This window comes from Rhea americana, unplaced genomic scaffold (genome assembly GCF_003343005.1).
Source record: "Rhea americana isolate MKP2758 unplaced genomic scaffold, rheAme1 scaffold_5, whole genome shotgun sequence".
NCBI classification, from domain to species: Eukaryota; Metazoa; Chordata; class Aves; order Rheiformes; family Rheidae; genus Rhea; species Rhea americana.
The window spans coordinates 1,124,833-1,147,419 of NW_028186645.1; the positions used below are offsets into that span (position 1 = coordinate 1,124,833).

At 41.8% G+C, this 22,587-nt stretch overlaps 1 protein-coding gene across 1 annotated transcript in view; it reads right to left on the minus strand.

The window, feature by feature from the left end:
- Nucleotides 1–4,438: 4,438 nt before the first annotated feature.
- RCOR1 (REST corepressor 1) overlaps nucleotides 4,439–22,587 on the minus strand; it is a 56,122-nt gene continuing 37,973 nt past the window's right edge. Inside the window, exons 6-11 of the mRNA XM_085317416.1 lie at nucleotides 19,004–19,082; nucleotides 14,376–14,570; nucleotides 13,076–13,153; nucleotides 12,216–12,273; nucleotides 11,482–11,711; nucleotides 4,439–8,854 (exon numbers count right to left, since the gene is read on the minus strand). Of these exons, the coding sequence (XP_085173542.1) occupies nucleotides 8,813–8,854; nucleotides 11,482–11,711; nucleotides 12,216–12,273; nucleotides 13,076–13,153; nucleotides 14,376–14,570; nucleotides 19,004–19,082 (682 nt within the window). The 3' untranslated portion in view covers nucleotides 4,439–8,812. The remainder of the gene's footprint in view (nucleotides 8,855–11,481; nucleotides 11,712–12,215; nucleotides 12,274–13,075; nucleotides 13,154–14,375; nucleotides 14,571–19,003; nucleotides 19,083–22,587) is intronic.

The window sequence follows — 22,587 nt, forward strand, 5'->3', positions numbered from 1 at the left end:
ATCCAAACTAGCACGTGCAGAGTCCAAACCAGGGTGCCACAGCAGATCTTTTCACTTGGCCAAGGGCAGCTTTTTCTCCTCCTATGCCCAAGCCTTTTATTCCTAGCCTGCAGGCTGCACACAGGGCACAGCCATGGACCTGACAGCTCCAGGCAGCCCTACAGCCCCAGCTCTCACACACAGCTGTCAGCAARCAGCTGCATCCTGGTGCAAACTCAGCTGAGAAATCCATGGCCACAGCCAGCATCACCCTCCTACATACTCACAATGCTCTTGCCTCTCCTCACCTTTTACACCAGACAACTGTTTGGCCTCCTCTGCCATGTGCTAGCTGGCTGCATGAGGCAGCYGCAGGCCCAGAACAAGGGAAGAACCACAGTTCGAGAGGGATGCCTCCTGGAGCACCTCAGCACCAAAAGTTGTGGCCCCACAGATGGTAAAAATCTGGGTAAATCCCACTTGCGTCATGCAGCTCCACACCGTTGCTCTTCTGAGGGAGGAAAAGCAGTCAGCAGTTCGGGTTGACCCCACCTGGCAGCCAGAGTTTGCTCAAGACTCCTCCATACCTGGAACTCCTCAGCTGGGAAGAGTTTTGGGCCGTTTGCAGTTCACCATGGCACCACCTTCACTCTGCTTGCAGAGTTTTGCATTAATGGAGAGATTTAGCCCAAAACTGKAAGAAACACCTCACTATGGTTATGAGCAGGCTAAAATTGAGCTAAGCCTCTCTGCCACCACCACTGCCTACTGTCCCCAAATGGTGACCTCTGAGGTGGCATTTACAGGGAACAGGCACAACTCCCAGCCCTTGTTCTGCCTGCCTCAAGAAACCAAGGTCATTTATAGCGCTTCCCCTTCACTTGTTCCTGGTCAGGGTGACCTGTCTTCAAGAGCTTTGTACACTATATCCCAGGGAAGGTTTTCAAGGGCCTTGTACTGTGGTACRGATGTTTGCTCACCTAAACGGAAAYAGCACGGCAACACCGCGGTGCAGGGGTCCTCCTCGTGGCCCCCTCTCGGCATTAGCCCACATAACCATGCCTGGGTTTGGTTAACTCCTAACTTCAGTGACCTACAGCTATTTGGTATGAGAACGCTACATCTGAGGCAGTTGCCTTAGGCGCTGTCTGTAATTAAAGGAGAGAAATAAGCACTTTCAGGACAGAATAATTAGATCAGCTTTCAACATCTAATTTAGTATTAAATTAATTACACCCTAGAAAAGCCTATTTCTCCCTATGGATTCTGAGCAAGTAGCTCAAGCAGAGATATCTGTATCCATTGATGGATCCCACATGTTGTGAATGGCTAGACAGGCACAATTCTTTCATAAATCCATTGTGCCTATTCTTCAATTCTATTAACTTGCCCAATTCTCCTTTCCATCATGACTTATTCTAAACCTTGCATACATAAAGCAGTATCATCAAGTCTGCAGCTGTCTAGATCTCCTATTCATCTCTTTCTTTTGGATATCAGTTCAGTTTTTTCAGTCACATAGCACCGTCTTCCATTTTATCCAGACCTTTTGATAAAGGTTATAAGGCATGCAGTTTCATGGACTAAATTTCAGACAAAGTATATCTGCTTCCTCAAAGTGTGAAGATGAAGAAAGGTTTTCCCATCTCAGAAGCACACATTTTCTTTTTTATTTCCATCTCCTCATGCACCTTCCCCACATCTCCTGCTCCAAAATATCTTAGTGAAAACAAAAGCAAAATGTCTATCCAGAATTAAAACACACATCTCTACTTGTCCTTCACTTTTTTTTTTTTTTTTTCATACTGGAAACAAACATAATTCAGCTTGACATTTGTCAGTTCTCTCACTTCCATTTCATGATCTCCCCAGTGTAAATTTTGCAGCTGATCAACCTTCCTTGCCTGGCTCCCTGATACCCCTTTTTAAGATTAGGCCTATTGCCTTCTTCCACACAAGTTTCTCTTTCTTCCAGTAGGTAAAGCTTCCAAGTGATTTACCAAGGGTGCAGAAAAGTTCAGACCTCACCTAGATAGCTTCAGAAACTGATTCCCTTAATATTTTATAGTAACTCCCTCTCCATCCCTTCCTCAGCAAAAGCAAACAAATTTTCTACCTTTTTCAGTAGGCCCTTTCTAAAGATTCTTATGTACATCCACATACACATTTTGCTTACTATCTGTAAAAGCAAGACAAGAAATGACTTTTCTTCCTCTCGCTTGAAGACTACTTTGTTAGAGAAAAGTTAGTCTACAATCACAGCAAAGAATAATGAGCTTCCCACTACTGATACTATTCTCACACAAATTCTCGCACTGGAGATCTGCAAACTAGCAGCCATTCCACATAGAATTTCTCTTGAAAACCTCTCCAAACTCCTCCCTCTACAGGAGATTCCCACTGCAGGACCTCTTACCTCATCTCCCAGCGTAACCCAAGACAGCGATGGAGACTGACTGCGCATGAGAGAAGAGCCACAGCATGGTTCAGGGGGGAACATGATTGCAGATCTGGGACTTGGTTCTAACATCCTGTGCTGTCTTTCAGACTAGACSTTGGTTCATGTAACAAAATCCACCCTTACACTGTTTAGTTTCATAAAGTTGATACTTGGGCATTAGATTAAGATCTCAGTGACACAACAGCACCCTTACTGAACTCTTCAGTTTCAGCCTGAACCCCAGCTCATGTATCACATCCTGCGAGGCAATGCCTCTCCTCTCCTCTCCAAGACAGAAAGCTCTCCAGGCTCCTGCGTTGTTTCTAGTCCACAGGGGCAGAGACAGGAAAGGCCTGGAGCACACACGCATGTGCTTTGAAAACTAAGGTTTCCCCATATGTATACATGTCTTAGTTAAGATTTAACTATTATTGTTTAGCATTTTTAATTTCATTCAACATTATTTCAGTACTGCATTTCCATTTACAAATAAATATCATTTCTAGGCAGAAATGTAGCTTTTAAAAATGGCAGCATCACCACCACCACTTTACCTTTGCTTCCTGGACCCTTCTGGAGATTCCTCAGGTGAGGAAATCCCAGTTTCCTCATCTGATGAGGATCCCTGATTGAAATGGGGAAAACCAAATTCCCTCTTTATTTCATTTATATTTCACTTTGTTTTGCTTTGGGCGCTGGGAGGAAGTTGCTTGTTTTGAAGATTAAGGGCTGAGAAAATTTGGGGAGTCAAATGACTAAGCAGATCACTACCTTACAGTGCTGGTACTGTATTTTTCACCACCATGAAGATTACAAAGATGCTTTTCAACAGAGTATCTTCAACTCTCAAAAACGCTGTCTATACTTCCAAAACTCTTAAGTCAGTCTTTTCCCCCTCCCTTACTTTACAGTATAAAAAGGCATGACTAATTTCTGCCCTCCACACACAGCTAGCACCGCAACCCACCACAATATCTTGCCACATTAGTTCTGCTGATTGTAACACACACACACACACACACACACAGCCAAACCAGAACGTGCCTTGCTATTTGTCCTGCACCAGTGCCCAAACTCACGGAGCGCTGCCGGTAACCTGCTTGTTCAGCGTAACAAGACGGACGCAAAGCAGGTTCCCCCAATTACCCTTTGATATGTTGTCTATGTTTCTGCGCTTAGTGCTTAACCGCATCCAGCGCAACCCTCTGCAGGATTTTCAAGGAGGGCAGTACTTTCTGTCTTCAACAAGGTTCAACCCTCAGAGCAATCTCTAGCCACKTGGACCCTCGCAGACAGCAACATCAACACACTGCTAGGCTTGAAGGGTAAGATGATTTTTTTCCATGTGTTTTAAATGGGTTTCTTTTATTGTAGGACAAAAATGATAATCATCTTAAATTGTATAGCCAAGTGTTAGCCCTTTGTACACAGCAGGCAACAGTTCATTCTTCAGCTATGCATTACAATAGCGATTACTTTGTCAGCTGGTCCCCACACATATCCTAGGGGCTAGATTCTGGCTCTATGCTGTAAGGGCACAGCCACTTGCATCCAAAAGCAGCCAGGACCCCAAAGCCAGTGCTTTCCGAACACAAAATCTGTTCCGCAACAGCACTGCCAGTTGGCCAAAGGCAAGGCACACACCGGTGAGCAGACTGCAGAGAGAGTGGCTGCACAGCCAACAGGAGGAATATGCTCCACCATCAAAAAAAGGAGAAGCAATCTCTCCAAGACCCCTGGCATGAATTCTGCCTGCCTTTGCATGCCAGGCAACTCTAGCTACTGTCATTGTATTAGAGGCCCAATCTCATCTTCAAAGACTAAGACCCTACCCACCAGCTTCAACTGCCTTTAATCTGTGCTCCAATGACATCCGAACACAGAACGTGCAATCCAGGAAGGGCCACCACCCAGTGCATCTGGCTCTTGCTTCTGATGAGCAAAATTCAAAAGGTAGGTGATCAATTACATCAACAACATTTTACATCAATAACGTTTTACTACATATTTTATTACATCAATGGTTTGAAAAATTTTTATTTGATGTCAGCAAACATTGGAAATCATAGAAAAATGAATTATGTAGAATTTCACAAAGGAATTTACCCCACTATAATTCCTTATACAGTAAAATAATTCAAAACCAAATGTTACTTTTCAGTGGCTAAGCAATTTTATAATGCTATGAACATTCATCACAGTAAGTGTGCTGAATAATAGAAAACAGGCAAAAAAGACATTTAAAATATTACTTACAACAGCATTATTACAACATACTTTCTTTAAAATCCCAACGAGTATTTTATCACTTCAAAAGCTATACAGCATTTCCATTATATTTGCAAACTTAACCTTATACATCTTTTAAAATCTTGAAAAAACTTTTTTTAAGCAATCTATAAGCAGTTAACAAAATTGATAAAATCTACATAATGGAATACTATACACTCCAGTATAAATTTTATTTTAGGAGAATATGAATGTAAACACTCATTATTATACAACATGCATAGACTATACTGACCTTCCATCTTCTGAACTGTAACTTTCACTGCAATTGTGCTTTACTATCAACAGGAAAAGCTGCATTAATCCAGGGAGTGGCAGAAAGTATTTGCTTTAGGGGCATTGCACAAGATCACTAGATTTTGACTTGCTGAAGACAAGCTGGCGCTAATAAAATGATTTTTTATGTGTAAATATCTGGCCACTCATTGTTGAATGGGCTATGCATAATTTTATACAGATTTGAAAAAACACAGATCAGAAAAAATCTCTCATGACGTTTTTGCAGTTCATTGACTCGGAGATTTATGTTCACAAATCCAGTGATCAAGTTAGTGTAATGCACTGTTTGGCTCATATTTGGTGTGCAAGAATACCAACAGCATATTAGCTATTTAAGAGGATAAAAACTGAATTTAAAGTGACAATGAGTGTATTTTAATACATAATGTTTCAGATGTGTTTGCACAGGAAAGAAAAATGTTTGTCAGGACACTGCTTTAAGAGAATAAGAGTTTCACTCTTATATTAGCTATTACAAAAGTGTTCGAGTGAATATTTATGGGGTCTTCCTGGTTGCAAACTTGTAAAAATATATTAATTCATTATCCCCATTGATATTAAATATATCAAGACACAACCATTGTGGTTGCATTACCAGTTATGGCTACTATGGTCTTAAGCATCTGATTGTACATTGTTGCTATATTGTTAAGCACAACTGAGGCATGTATTTTTTCCCTTGGTTATTTTACAAAAATTGATCACTGTTTCAAACCAGTTAAACACGAATATTCAAGTAACAAGGTTGTTTTAATGGATAAGTGGAAAAAGAAGTTACCTACCACTTTACACAACTACATAAAAATTAAATAGAACAAATGAAATTTGTTTATGCATATGCAATACACTTTTATATCTTTAAGATTTCTAAAACTAAAACTTAAACTATCATTTTCTTTAACGATACCATATTTTGCACAATAACTTATACTTAGGAGAAATAATTTCCCATTTTCCACAAAATATATATAATTATGACATTCACATTGATAGTTTAAGAAACAAATTTTAAGTGAGTATTCTGTATCTTATGCAGTAATCTTTGTGGACCCTTCTGATCAGAATGCAACCAGTTGGTATATCTAATGCTTGATCCATTAAAAGAAGGAAAGAAAAGGGTCTTCACTTAAACAAGACCAAACCATTTAAACTTTTAAAAGCTAAAATGATTTTACCGCATTTAAAAACATAATAGTTAAAGAGATGTAAAAACCTAAACATTTAAAATATAGTGCTATTATATTGTATGTATCAACTACAATAAGATAGCAGTCAACTGAAAAGTAATCAAACAACTTTTTTCTTCCTAATGTCGTGAATTATACATGTCTCTCCCCACCCTTTGGGGATGAAGCCAAAACACAACTTTTCTGATAATAAGATGGACAGATTGGAGGGCAAAAATCTATGACAAGTCCTCACAGGTAACTAACTAGCCAGTAGAAACTTTAACAGATGAATTTCACCAGCCAGAATGCAAGTCTACACAGTCCTCTCACACTGACAAGAGCCTGTCTCAGAACATTTCTACTAGCAGGACACTTCCAACTAGAGTATTTTTAATGAGCGGCATTGCTTTACACCAGAAGCGTCAGCTGAATTCATAGTGCACTTTGCCCATCTTTAATCCTAATTCACACTGGCTAGCAACTACTGTCCTTTCTCACTAGAGACTCCTCACCTGCAGCTTGCGCAGACCAGAGGAGTGTGTGCAGGTCCACCATCAGAGCTGCCAGTTCACATAAACAGCTGTGGAGATGCTGCCACTAACTCGGGCTGCCTTAAGGGATTACAGGTTTCTAATAYAGAGAGCAGAGAATAGCTCCCTTCCAACCTTCCAGCACCTAAGAAGCTCTATCTGGAGCTACCAGAATTAAAGTGCTCAAAAAYAGCTGTAGAAGCGGATGAAATGAGCATTTTCTGGGCTCCACACAATAGCGTGTCCTAGGAAATGCCTATCTGCTCCTTTGCTTCATGTCATCACTTGATTTCTGATGTTGAAACACTTCCCCCACATAAGGTCCGAGGAGGAGACAACCACAGCGATAACCGAGGCCACTTCCCCTGCCTTTCTTGGGGTTCTGCCTACACTGAAGGTGGTGCGACTGCAGCTCTGTGTATGTTAGCAGGCTGGCTTTAAGTTAGCTAGCTCAGGTTCAGAGCAAGGAGCCGTCACAGCACAGAACGCAGCGTGGCCCAGCTGCTGAAACATCAGCGCCAAGTGTGAGGCTAGACTCTGGGTTGCAGCACCTCAGCCATAGGATGTGGGCTAGCTCATTTCAGGTCGAGTTAAGAAAGGCTCGTGCCACGCTGCTGCATGCATCCTGGCTCAAACCCTCTGTAGAGGGAGGCAAAGGTGGTCCTCTTCTGCACCCACAGAGACAACTTTTAGTTTCTTCCAACATCATTAAATTAACCATTCTTAAATGCTTTGTGACTAGTGTTATTTTGCAGCTTTCCACTGGGAAAAAGTAATACTGCTGCTTCAAGCTCTTCTCTAAGTACTGTCTGCTTGGCAGTCAGTAGCAAACACCTTGGTCAAGATGCAAAGCGTGACTACAGGACTTTCAAGAACAGCTCCAGTTCAAACCAGCCAAGCAAGCCACAGCACAGGTCATCTGAGCTGGGGATTTGAAAGCTGCATGTATCAAGTATTTGGAAAAGCACCTCATAGATTATAAATTGCATATTTTGGTTCAGAACATGAAAGCGGTGTGTGCTTCAGAAGGGTTAAAATGGCCAATGAAATTAACCCRATTCTCCTCTATTTAAAGTTCCAAGAGACCAAAAAACTAATTTTTTGAGGCTGAATTTTGTGTTCCAACCCTTGTCCAGGCTTCCAGTGGGAGAAGTAGTTTGATGTCTTTGGCAAACAATGCTCTGAAGAGGAATGAGACACTGGGACAGAGTGACCTATGGTAGCCAAATGTAAAAAGGCACATATTCCAAAAGGAGAGGCACCAGAGAAAGTTTGTTTTGACTTAATCCCGCAGAGGATCAGGAAAAAGAAAGTTGTGTAGCATTCATTTAACAAGTTACAATGCAAATGCTGAATGCCAGGGGTTAAATAGCGTATCAAACGGTTTCAGGTTACGTATTCCCTTTTGCACTAAATAAAAGCCATTAAAATATACAGGAATAAAATGCTCAGTTAGGGAGCTTTCTATGAAGCAAGAACACACAAATAGAGTGGAAAGAATTGCACAAACCAGAAGTGTAATGAGAAGTTACGTTTACAACCTTGGACTGACCCCAACCTCAGAAATAACATTTCCTATCACTTTATATTATTCACGATTGCTTGTTAACAGGTCCTGTCATTTCACAACAAACCTGACACCACTGGCATGTGCATGGGCCTCTCCTTTATAGAAAGCTCGCTAATAATAGTGTCATCGTAAGAATACACAGGAAGCAGAGACCACAAGGCCATGCAGCAATACATACTTATACCCTACGGACCAAGTATTATAAGAACTCCTAATGTGTAGAGTTACTGTGGGGCTGCCAAAGAGCTCCTGGTTTTGCAGGTTGGTCGAAATTTACACACAGGTGTTACTGGTTCTAGAAATCTCCATGCTTAAGCAGGACGTTGATGAAATGGAGAGCTGAGCTACCTGGGAGCTTTTGAAAGAAAGTGGAGGCAGTATGGAGGAATGAGGGGAGATTAAGGCAGATGTAGCACAGGACTGGAAGCGTTTGCCTTTTTTGGTAATAGCTGCTTGTCCACAGATATGATGCAGATGGCTGTCTGAGGTTTGCTAATACCTGATATCCTGGATAACACAGTAGTCAACACAAATTGTTCTAGGCTACAGCACCTTCTCACGAAGCAGATGCATATCTGACATCAAGAACAGAAGTAGCCTGGAGGGAAGGGGGAGGAGGGAAGAAAAGGAGATGTTTAGTTTTAAAATGAATACACACATACTTTCTTGCATCTCCAAGCTTCACCCTAGATCCAAGGTACTGAAAGCAACAAGACAGACAACCCTGGCATATGGTAAGGAACCAGAGTAGCTTCCCCTATTCTGAGCCACATGGGATTTGTTTGGAACATAAACAAGAAAAAGCCCGGAGCTGAGGCTGCTTTGTAATCAGCAACCTCGCCTCCCCCCTCCGCTTCAGAAAAAGGAACTGTGGCCACTAGTCATGAAAAACACTCTGAAGGGGAAAGCCCAAAGCTGTCAGAGGGCTGATAAAAGCTTTTCGTAGGCTGGCGGCCAGGCAGACACAAAGGCCTGCCAGAGAGAAGCACCTGAGGGGCCTGTGTATTAGGCTGGCTAAGCCTCTGCCTGGCTACCATGAGACGAGCTCAGCTAATGCAACTTCGACAGCCTGTGCAAGAAGTGCTCTTAGGAGCAGGCCCCAGTTGAACGGTACTGTACAGCTCAGGAGGAACCAAGCACTCCCCTCCTAGCCCATATAGATCACCTACATGATAACTCAATCACATGTCACTCAGCCTACAAAAGTACTCAAAAAGGCAGTAGTCACCCAGCCGCCTACAGCACTGTGCTTATGTTACCTCTGAAGTCAGGAGCACCATACCTAGAGTTACTCTAGAAGGCAACATTTCTGTCTGGTTTGCTCAGGCAGCATGATGGCCTTTAGATCTCAACTACGCAACATCCTTCCTCTTGCAGTTGTACAAAAAGCTATGGCTCAGTAGTCAAAATTCCTTCCATGCTGCCAGCACCTTCCTCCTCCCGACTGTGACACACCACTTCAGTTCCTACTGTCCAGCATAGGCTTCATCAAGAACCWCAAGCCACACAGTGCTAATGTAAGGCAAACGTGTTAAGTCACAGCCRGCAGCTCATCGCCACCCTGCCTGGCTCCTCCCTGCGTTGGTCCGCCAGACAGAGCACAGTGCAGTCAGGCTCCGAGCCTGGTTTGGCCATCATCTGTCACTATTCCGCAGGGCACCGTGAACTGCCTTACTCTTGCAGCGGTAGCCTTTTCTCTGGCCTTTCCAGCCATTCCCACCACTCAGCGCTTGCTCAGATCCAGCCTGGGCACTCCACACTGCTGGTTTAGGGACAATGACTCCTGCTCCATCAGCCATTTCAGGCCTGACCATGCTCCCACACTTCTACTCTCCCTGACACCTATTCCCTCTTCTGCCAATGCATCGGGGATCCTCACTTCACAAGGATCCAAGCACTTGACCACATCAGCAAACTCCAGTTCCCGCTTACTACCCTCARCACTTCTTTCCTGTCTCAAATGAAGCTCCCTCAGACTGTAACTTCCAGAAGAAAGGGTTCATCTGAAGCCAGAAAATCTCTGAGGGCTCAGAGAAGAAGTCTGCATTGCTGACCAACACAACTCCCTGTCGGTCACAAGAAGAGGCAGTGACATTATCCATCTGTTTTTCAAATGAATGGTTAGGTACCAGTATGATTGCTTCTTTGCTCCATCTCTCAAGTCTGGAAAAATAGATCAATTTGTCCTCCTCTCCTCCCCTTTTGTTTATGTTTCACACCACTGTCCCCAAACACAGGTATCTTTGAAGAACATATCACTAGGATTTGTGAAGCAATGAAGTCCTGCTCTCTGAATGGCTGAACATGGCAATGCACAAGTGAACCAACCAGTCARGGCAACTTACAAAAATATACAGTACTCAAAGAAATCTTACAGGGAACAACCTTCAGTCCACTAGAGAACAAAACTCACCTTTTGCTGTTGAGTGCGCTTGCATTTGACAAGACGCAGCTTTTGTGCCAAGCTGTCTAATAAAATTAGGCCAAAGGGAGCCGCAAGATCAGGTATTTTCACATGCAAACCTCTGGCTGGGCTTTTCTTTTGCAGGATTGTGTTAATATTACATTTTTGTAACTTCCAAATTTAAATACTCTGCGGTCTCTTAGTTAACTTTAAATATCATTGTCTTTGGAGAAGCATTATCTCAGTAAACTGCCTTCAAAAAGGAGAGCAGAAAAGGCTGTGCCTAGAATTTCTGCCTTCACAGAAACCATTGTAATTCAAGGAAACTCTGCCTCTAGGCAATTCCAGGGTGAACAGTTTCATACACTTGCCCTCCTTATAGCTTTCTTCCCTTCCCCTAAGTAAAACCATTCTATAATCACAAATGAAAGGAGCTTTACCTCAGAAGTCTGAGGTTTCTCAGAGCCAAACCTAGAACAGAGTTTGGAGAAGTGAGTGCAGGGAAAGCATCCAACAGAGATAAAACTCTGCTTTTCAGCAGTAAAAGGCATGAAAATGTCCATGTGCTGATGAGATGCCATCAGAGGCTGCAAGTTAAGTGTTCTCTTCCCACTTTCATTTATGCCTAGAATTCCCAAAATCAGCTCTGGGATCTGTATATCCAGAGGAAGTGAAATAAATAAAATGAAAATATATTTGAACATATTTTAGAAGTAAAAACAGGCTGATGGAAGATTGTGAAAAATGCCTTTTGCAAGAAGTCTATACATTTGAGCTAAGCTCAGACTGGGAACTTTTGGTGGCTTTCAAATTGGATTTACCTCATCTTCCTCTTCTGACATTTTAGTGGAATTATCAGGGGATTTTACAGGCTTCTGGCTATTGGTTCCATTTGTCTCCTCTTTGCCGTGCTCTGCCTCCCACTCCTGTAGAACTTCATCTATGTTGAAGCGACGTCGGTAATTTACAAAAAAGTTTTTCACTTGCACCACAGATTTGTTTCCAATCACATCAGAGATTGCCTGAAAGTCTCGGCCGTATTTYCTGATTGCTGAAAGAACAAAAAAAAGGCAAAGTGATATTTCCACAAAGACCACAGATCAGGCTCAAATCACAGCATGAAGATCCAAAGCTGAACTTCATGGTTTCAAGCCTCTGACTAAACTAGCAAGAAAGGTGTTAACTGAACACGAGACACAATTAAGACTAGCTCCAGAAAAGAGAAGGCAATGGAGGTATAGTGAGTACAGGCACAGTGAAATCCAGAAGAGCTGGGTARGATGAGACAAGAGAAAAACAGCAAGCCTGCCTGTATTACTTAAGAAGTTACACTAGCAAAGAACATAACAGTGACTCCAGAGTTTCACTTTCTAAAATCCTGGACAATCAGAGATTTTGTGCAAACACTCAAGGTGCTATTTACATTGCAGAGGGTGGGGAGATTGTTTCCTTGTTCTGTTCCTTTCTTTGGGCATTAATACCCAGCAATGTCAAAAAGCTTTCAGTAGCCCCTGAAGGGAAATACTGCTCTGAAATGAGACTTGTACTTCCATACCTTGCACAGCAAGAAGCTGCTCATCCGTGGTCCAACGTGCATTAAATTTCTGAACGACCTAGATGTCAAAAAAAAAAAAGAGGTGATTTTATTTGCATAAGCAACAACGTTCACTTGTATCTGAGCTCATAAAATCCTCACAACAACACAGCAAGGAATTCAAGGATTCAAGGAATATTCAAGGAATTAACTGCTAGTCAAACCATTTTTTTTAAGCAGTAATAATGTTTTAAAAGAACTGTATGGGGCATCCAACCAGTTAACTGAGAAATACATTAGAGTCCATAAGTTACTGGTAATATAAAAAGGTAAGAGAATGGTCTGAGCAGATGATCGAGAGCTACGAACTCTTCAAAAGTACATGCTTCTCTTTCCTACAGACACCTTCTGTAATCTTGGTCAAGTTAGTTCCAGCCTGAGGTGTGAGAGTTGGAAAGAAAACAGGAAGAGCACTAAATGCCAAGAGAAAGATAGGCCATTAACATCTCTCCTACATTTCTTAGTATTTAGAGCGCAGTGATGACCTCTCTCACAGGGACATGTGGATGTAACACGCTGAAAAAAACGTGGTATGCCTGGGATACCAATGCTTCTGTTAGAAACCAATTTCCAAGTTAAATACTCCTTTGTTACTTTCTTCTCACTTCCCGTCTCCATGATGCATACCAGTGAATATGCCTTAATTCACACTAATAATATTGTATGATAGTGTGATATAATAATAGTATAGTGCAATATAGTGTGATAATAGACGACTAATAGCATATTGGTTCTAGTTACCGGCAAAATAAATAGCGCTGATATGTAAACACAGATTAGCAATCATCTTCACAGCAAACAAAAGTCAGGAAAGGTCCTACCTCTGGAAGTCTGTATGGTTCTATCCCACCTTCAAGTTTTTCTTTGAGAGCGCTGTTTGTCTGTTTGATATTCTGAATCTGAAAATAAGGTTTCATCCCTTTAACAAGGATAAAAATCTTTTGATAAGCCTTCTTCCAGCAGCCCTGGCAAGAACCCTACAAGCTCAGCATTCCAGTTCTTACAGCCTCTCTTTTTCCAAAAAAAAATTTTATACTGCAGTAAAGGAATGTAAAAACAGCTGGGACATCAGGAGACCCATAAATTTATTCTATCCTGTCTGCAAGTTATTTGGATCAAGAACTGCCCCAGCTTTCARGTCGGTATAGCATTCAGTACAAGAAGGAAGGCCCTTTTCACAGCAAGTAATGATTCAAGACTGCTAGAGAGCTTCTCCTAGAGTTCCAAGGAGGAGGCTGCAGGCCAAAATACCAATTCTATTAAGTTTAATAAACAGCCTCAGCCAGACGTCTACCCTAAAAACAGTAAAAATGTTCAGATCTAGAAAATAGATTCAAGTACTAAACTTGTCCTTGCTAACAAATGTTTGAAAAAAAAATTTTGTCTATGTTTCTATCAGAGAGGCAAAAGCTATATAGGAAAGTTTGTAAGGTATCTGTCTAGAAAAAAAATCCACATATCAAAACTTCACATGGAAAAGACATGAAGCTACAAAAACTAAGATCCAATTAAAAATAAACATTCAGTGAGTAGCCAGTTCTCACCTCACCAAGCACTACCTGGCACTCTGTTCACGTACAATTTCAACAGGGGGTCATACAGAATTAAATGGCTGTAGAAAAGGCTACAAAAGAAACCCACACAGTAATGAAGAAAGCACAGTATTTGCTCCCTATGAGAGCTCTGGCTATTCCAAAAGCAGCATAGGAGAAAAGTAAATGAAGGTAACTACTGTAGATACAAACCAGATACCGTTGAAACCATTGCCATTTGAAGGAAGCTCACAGTTAAAACACAAGGATTTCCAGACTGCAAGACACACTGACAGCCAAAAGATACTCCTTCAGAAGAGTCAGCAGCTTCTTGGACACAGATCAGAGCTACAGACTTTTTCTCACTTCACTTTAGGTACAAAGCAGGCTACCACAGAACTAAAGCATAACAAAAGTAAAGCACAGGACTGCATTAATTGTTAGCAGAAGGCTGACTGCTTGTTAATTAAGCCAGAAAATGGTAAGGACCATCACAATCAAGTCGAATCCCAGGGAACACTGCAGACTGCGACAGACATCACCACCTGAAGTAGCAAACAAAGTTATTTTTGAGTTATCTGATCTGTACCTGTCGTTTGATTGAGACTAACTCCATGTCCAGTTGTCTGAGTACAGTCGTAGCAGCTGTTGCATTGGCGGAAACTGCCTCTACATCTTCTTGGGAAAGGAACATTCCTTTGGGAGGTTTCCTCTTCGCTCTGTTCTTGGCCTGTGTACTGTGCTTTTCTTTCTTCACCTGAGGAAGGGTTTCAGCAGGTGGCACCTGGGAAATAGCAGTCACTTTACAAAATGCATAGCATGTTTTAAGTGACCAAAAAAAMCACTACCTTAAGTAATGCTGTCGGTACTCTTCTCAACAGCCCTGCAGTGATCAAGAAACCCAATTCTACATTTCTAAGTAACTTTTCAAAACAGGATCTACATTGAGATTGGTGAGATGTTTTATTTAGTCTTTCATCTTCAGCCATTCTTAAAAGCTTGGAGAATGTAAAGGACAGCTTGCAAACAGGAAGAAACTTTCTTGGTCTAGGCAGCATGTCATAGAAACACTCCGTTCTACAAACCTGTCCTTCCTCCTAGGCAGCTTTTAATGTTTACAGAGATACTGGTTGCTTCAGTCCCACTTTCATTTCTGGAACAGATGCCTGTTTTTCACTCTGTTAAATATTCCAGTAATTTGCAAATACTCCTAGACCCCTTTTCTTGTTTTCATCACTCAGTCTCAACACATCAATTTAACAGCAGAAGGAAGCAAAATAGAATTTGGAGGCAGGGGAAGAACACAACTAGACAGTTCACAGAGACTCACTTTTCCGTATGTCAGAGAGGAGGAAGGGATAAATCAAACTTAAAGGCTAAAGGTGAAGGAGYGAGGTGACTACAAAGCAATACTTAGATCACTATATGGTTTCTTGGAAGCTGCTAAGTTCCCTTGCATAACACTGACAGACATATATAGCTGTTTCATTAAACTGATGCAGTTTTGTCCAAAAAATATTTCAAGTCTCTTTTGGAAAAGGGAAGATTTCACACACTACTGATTATTTTCATTTTTTTWAAAAAAAAGAATTATGCATGCACCTCTAGCAGATATATTAGCTCAGATTCACTATAGATGTTTTCAAGAGCACATTTAATTCTTTTTAATATCAAATCACCTCTTCCAGAAGTTACTTTCAACAAGCAACTCATATCCAAGATTAAATTTATTATCCAGTGGCTGGAATATTGCCAAGAACATAAAACAGGCGGTAAGGGGAGAGATAGCAGAAAGGGGAGGCTGCACATCTGAAATCTTGTACTTGATCATTGCCAGCTTTAAAACCCTGGCTTCACTTAGTGCTATTGTTTCCCTCCTAATTTGCAGCTACACGTAGTTTCTACACAGTCTGCGGCACTCACTCATTAGYGAGCATTAAAACATTCGCATTCAAACCCACAGGAGGTTATGCACAAAACCCCATGTAAGCATGTGGCTCTGCCTCCCAAAGACTGGAGAGCCACCATATAGCTGCAGGTGGATGAAACACGGCTGCATGGGTTCAACAGCCAAAGCCGGACAGGAACAGTAATGTGGACAGTTGTCCTCAGCTTTCTTCTTCCCTCTGTTAGTGCACAGAGCTTCACGAGAGGCAGTGTCTAAGGCAAGCCCAGAAGCAAGAAATACTATTACTGTTGCAGGCCAGATACCTGATTTCTTTCCACAGTGGGGTGGGCAAGCAGCAGAAACCAGACGTGTTCATGGTACGAACAAGCAAGGCAAGCTCTGCACTCTCTTCAGAAGTGAGTGCTTTGATAACTAAGCCTAACACTAAATTACTCAGCATAAACAGACATTTCAATTTATTCATATTTCATCCACATACAAAAATTTGCAGGAAAACACAGCAATGCCCTGCAACAGGTTCAGGCTGCCGGGTGACAAACACACAATGCCTACTGCGAGAACATCTCATAAGCCTCAGCACAGAGCACGGATGAAAGCTCTTTCGGATGACTGTTTTGCCAAGCTCGGGGAATGCGCAGCTATTCTGCATTGTGGACAAAAAGCCCGAACTCCAACAGAATGGTTTTTGACAACTCCAAACGTCTCTAAGCCCCAGTAATATTGCTCAGGCTCCAAAAATTTGAAAGTCAACCGTATGTGGAAACTCTTGTTTTCCTGGCCACCCATGTATCACATATATTAAATTAACTCACAATAAATACAGGGGTTTAGCAGTGCTTTTCTGTTTATTTAGATACTGCCAACACTATCCAGAGCGCTTGAATTGTACAAACCCCTTTCATACAAACAAGGCCCCTTTCTCAGGTTTCATAGTTTAAAAGATTCAGCCAGTTAGAAACACAGAATGAAAGAGAAGGCATTTCCAGAAACAACTGTCTCTGGAAGAAAGAAGATACGAAGAAAGAAGCTGTAGTTCATGACCTTGGTATGATGGAGTCACTATCTCAAGAAACCTGAATAGCTGCACTAACATTCAAAGTACTAAAAACAAGGAAGATTCTCCCTCCAGTGATCCATAAAAGAGGAAACAGATGAGAAGTTTCAGAAACCCCAGTTTCTGAAAGAACTCTAAGAGATCCCAGTATCACCCCGTAAGTCATACAGTAACTKACAGGTCCCAGAGCCAGGAAACCCATCTCTGCAGGGCTGGGACAAGGAGGTTCTTTACTGTAACAGTCCCGGGCTAGCAGTGCATCATCACCACTGCAAATCTGACCGAGTCATTAAAAGATACATAATGATCAAGAAGGAACTTATTCCTCTCCTGGATTCCTGCACTCTCTCTTGCGGGATTTTCAATCAGCCCCAGGCTCAAGTACTGCAAAATCAAATCTAATTAACTCTGCACAGGCTATGCAGCTTGCCAGCTTCATTTTACCCTCCAGTACAATTGCCATCCAGAAGAGCCCCCAGAAGGCTGCCTGCATTGCAAACACAGCAGGCGACTGCACACACTCRGCGAGTTTTGGTGATCTCGTTCAGGTTGGTGAGAGAGCACAGTGGCCCATATTAGTGCAAAAGGGAGGACAGACTGTATCCTCGCATACAAGGCTTTTTCTAAAGAAATGTCTTGATGGTAGTTATCTACCATCTGCTCTGTTTTGGCCTTAAAACAGAAGTGAAGTCTGCAAAGTACTATTGTTCCCTCTTCTGCAGCAAGCCCATGGCATGCCAGCATGGTAGGGAAGAAAGCAGTAGTAGAGGGGATTGATTAGAGTTCTCTTACAGATGCAAGTTTTCAAAGGGCTTAGGGTGAAATCCTAGCACAAACTTTTTTTAATTAAAATAATGGGAAATGAGATTATAGCATTAATTATTTACAAGACACACTGTAGAGCTGCACACTCTGCAGCTTCATCAAGGGAGAATCCTTCCCATGTGGGTGTTGCTGAGGCTTTCAAAAATTCAACCTCTTGCAAGGGTGACTAGGAGAGCCTGGTGTCACATTTGCAAGGCTCCTAAGAGTCATCATGTATGCAGATTTCTTCAGGGTGAGCAACAGCTAGGCCCTTCTGGGAAGTCTAGAGAGCACTCCAGCAYGGGTGACAAACAGACCAGAATGCTATCATTTATCTTTTTTTTTTCCCCCCGTTCAAAATAATTTGTTAGGAGAATTTTGCTGGTCCCTGTCCGTGAGAATAAAAGTTGCTCTAGGCCCTTATTTTTGCCTGTTGTGCAATCACGGTCTAAAATAATTTGTGTGTTGTTGCTTTTTTCTACATTAAACCTTAAAATTTTTCAAAAAAAGAAAAGAAAAAAAAGAAACTGAGAAAGACCAAGGGAGAGAAAGCAGGCTATGAGAAATCAGGAGAGGGAGCAATTTGAAGAAGAGGCGGGCTTAGGGTAAACTTCCTGTAGCATCCGCTCATACACACAACCCATGCCGCTGCTGCATTGCTGGGTTTTTGTTTAGTAACAGATAACCTGCAAGCCATACTAACAAAAATACCATATATGCTTTGCTGTTAGACACCTTGGAAAACTTAGTCTGTGATGTTTATTAGATCTGCATGGCTATTTTCATCCAGAACTGTGTCCCCATTTACAACGAAGTTTTTCAAAAGACTTGCAAGTCTTGTTTTAAATACATAAAATATTGTGCACGTAATAGGATAAAGTCCCTCTGCCAGACAATAATAAACTGACCATACAACAACTCTCTCTTTCACTGTTTACATCACTGCAGTTGCAACCCTCGTGCTGCTGAAATCCTCAGTACTACTGTTGAGGATTTCAGTAGATCGGGAATTTACCTTAGTCTATGGCTGCAGATAAACATGCTCTTGCTGCTCTTCCTAAAGCAGTTTAAAGGATGTCCCCTATACCAAGCCATCACAACAGGTTCTTAAGTGGTTCTACTCCATTTTAGTGCATAGTTAGGTTGACTTAAACCATCACTGAAGGTGGTTCAAGCTAACAGCCATCCTTGAACTAAAAAAAACTAGAAACATTCACATAATACATTCTCATGTGATAGTAAAGTCTTAAATTTTCCTAGCTTTATCCATAGTAACTTATGTCTGTGCTTGTCTTGATCTAATAAAAATTCTGAAGACAATTCTTCTTTTCCCACATGGCAACTACACAAAGCACAAATAAACAAAATTAGATACTGTCAGCTTCTACTTGAGGTAGTTAGTAAGTAAACATTTTCATTGTATAGCAGTAAGAAAAAGAAAAAACGATACCTCCTTTTTGCTCTCCTTGTTTTGTTCAACTTCAATATCAATAGGGTTATTTCCATTCGTTTCTTCCATTTCATCCTCACTGTAAAACAAAAGTAAGCATTACTGTATTATTTTGTGAGACTCTGTTTTGCTATAAATAGCTCGCTGAAAGAAATGCATGGATGCAATAGCAAGTCCAACAGCTTTGCTTTGTAGTTTTTCCACAGTTGTTTTGTTTTTAGAGAGTCAAGTACTTCTTAATTATGAATATACTAGGGATCGTTTCTTGTAAAGGTTTCTACATAAACTTTTCAGTGGTGTATTTAGGTAAAATATGTCTGTTCAGATGAAGGCAAGATACATAAATTACAGAAGTCATCTTTTAAAGAAAATTGGACACTGATCATTTAACCTCAGGCAAACCCAACAGAAACAAAGACTTAGAACTACAGCAAGAAGCTCTAACACAGATTTCATACAGCTTCTTAACATTTAGAAAAAGAAACATGCGCAAGATGAGCTCCCTCAGGAACAAGCATAAAAAATGTTTATCAGTCATGTAATCTCACATTTAATTCTCCTCTGAAAAAGAAAAGAGGTATCAGTTACAGAATAATAACGGGCATGAAATTCAGGCCATAGTGAAAGTGACCTTGGCACACCTGGCCGGTTTGGCTTTATTGGAATTTTAATCAGACATTGAATCAAATATATTTTCACACACTGTTTAGAATTTTTATACTCTACACAGCTGAAGTTAATTGCACCATTTGGGACAATGCCCAGAAAATGAAGGAATAACAATCTGATCAAAGATTTTTTTTTAATTAGTTATTATATAAAAATTAAAACTATTTTGTTACTTTAAATTTTACAGGCTGAGATAAGGAACTTCAACTGGATCAGGTACGTCACACCAACACAGTGCAAGGCAGGGCAGCATAGAGAAAACCTAGCAGAAGCTGTGTTGCACTGCATGGGTGCTGGGCCCTGTCTCGATACCTTCACTGAGGAGCAAGGGACAGCAGGCTCAAGGGGTGCAGCCAGAAAGATAGGTACTAACGAGTGTACCTTGGTTATGATACCAGCTTACAGTCCCCCTCACTGCTGCTGTGGCAGCTGTGCAGATGTCCCCTAAGGAACATACTGCAGGGTGACTTTAGCTGACATCCATGTCCATAAGAGCAGTTGCTTGGATAAGCCATGCCTGCTTTCCCAAGCTACCTGGCTCACCAGCTGATTCATAAGCTATTTAGTTTGTATAATCGTGGGAATGAAAATTCACAGACATCCCCCCAGAGCTGCATGTACAAAGTCCCTCACATACAACTAAGAACAACTACTGAAAACCTGATCCCCAATGCACTGGGAGCTATTTTAGTGACAGTCTGGGGGGTTAGGGAATTTCCCTGCCTAGCCACAGAGAAGATACAGCAGTACCTGAGTGAGATACCTCAGCCTGCCTCTTCTGTTAGTCCCATCTCCAGAAGAGCTCCCTCGTATTTTCACCTGGGTTCAAATTTCAGCCTTTCTTTGAAGGCCAAACTCCCATAGGCTTACTCTATGCTTGTAGTTTGCTCTTATATTCCAGCATTTTCCCTAGATAAGGGCTAGATCAAAACTTCACTCTTTTTTTTTGCAGTTTTCTACATTGATCACTTACTCTAAGTATACTTTCAAAGTTCTGCAAGTGCCAATGGCACAGGGTGACCCCAAAATTCAGGTTCCCCAACCGCACCCAGCTTTTGTTTCCACATCCCGCATGGGTGCGCTGACACAAATCCCTAGGGGCAGATGGTTTAACTATTTTACATAACGCAGGGGAAGAAGGGAAAATCAAACATCAACATAAAGGCCTAGTGTTTAATTTGTTGCAAATACAAAGCAAACCGTGCATCTGCAATTCAACTGTCTTCCTCAAAGACTACAAAATTATAGCACACAGTAGTCCATGCATCCCATGGGTCATCCCAGTGACCTCTTAGTCTGGGGTGCTGCTTAGCCTAGCAAACAGGGATATGTACCAGAGGTGTAATTCCAGATTGCAGTAATTTCATGTATATGCACAGAGCAAGATTAGAGAGGTAGTATTAAAAGATACCAAACTGCAGACTATGAGATATAAACACACATTCTTTATCAGTGATTCCTCCCCCCCATAAATCAATAGAAAAAAAAAATCAAGCAGCACGGGGAGAAGAAAGTCAAGACAGCCTTTGCAGAGAAAGGTAAAGAACATAATGAAAAAGAGATTCAGGTAGAAGAAAGTCATCCAAATAATGGATAAATTGGCTGGTAGTATTTCCATGGCCCTGCCTGTTAAGCAAGCATTGTTGCTCTAGTAGAGAGATGGGAGAGGCTGTGAGTCACTGGTGTAGTATGGCTCAACCCTGGAAATGCACCCTCTTCCCCCTTCCCAAATAGGGCTCAGTCATATGGCACTGGAGCCAGCATACCACTCCCTAGGAAGCGCTGCAGCAACAACTCCTTTGAGGGAAAAGCTTGTGCAGAACTTTGCCCAATTACATTAGGAGTCTTTCAAAGCCAGGCACACCTCAAAATTGGGCAAGTTTGGTCTGCAAAGACAAAACTGTGTTATAAGGCAGGCTGTGAAGACACCTGTATCAAGATGACAGACTTGCTGCTATTTAGAGGTTCAATTCATAGACCTGAGGCCACCACATCTGAGGCTCTCTCAGCTCCAAAACTAGGCAAAGTCACCTAGTGGCAGTTGTAACCATACAGATGTTCCTAGCAATACACACAAGGCCACAGGCTGACCTACGTTCTCAAAGGGTGTGCATGGGTACCCATGAGGGGGAGCTTGCAGACAAAGTTACAAAAGTAGGAATTAAACTCATCTGCTGAAACTCTGCAGCTAGGGACCTTCTGAACACGACCCCCATCCAGATCCTAAAGTGGCCTGCATTCCTATGGAGAGCTCTGCCAGAGTACTTACTCATCCAAAGTCCCCTCTGCTTCCCTCTTCTCAGTCACTCCAAGAAATAGTTTAACGTGATGTCTGAACAGGGAATAGAGCTTGGCCTGAAATCTTAYACTGGTGACAGCTTTCTGTGTGAATGGGGTGGGGGGAAAGAGGGATTGTGCCTGCGCACAGGACTCTGGTGCTGCTCCAGACCGCATCACCCCACCAGATGCATATTATCATTCTATTAAGCATCACATGGAGGAAATAAAAGCAGATTTCTAGTTCTTTTGTAACTTCCTTTTACTGTTCTGCTCATCAATTTTTCTGGCTCTGCTGACAACAGTACCAAACAGCTTGTAGATATCAGTTTTAATCTCATTTCCTCCACCCTCAAGCAGTATCAGAGGAAAAGTATCTAGAGTGATGGGCTGGGAACCACCGCATTAGAGGGCAATCAGGAATTGCATAGCACTGGAGAAGGGAGCACACCTAATTGCTGACAGATTTCTTTTGGTTTTAAGCAAAGCAAAACATGCATAGCAGGGAAGAGAAGGGTGGGGAAAAAAGGTGTGGTACCAGGAAACATTTGGGGAAAATCCTATACCTAGTTTCTTACAGACTAACCAGAATCTCTGAAATATTCAGATACTCTAGAGAAATCAGTGTGCGTCAATAT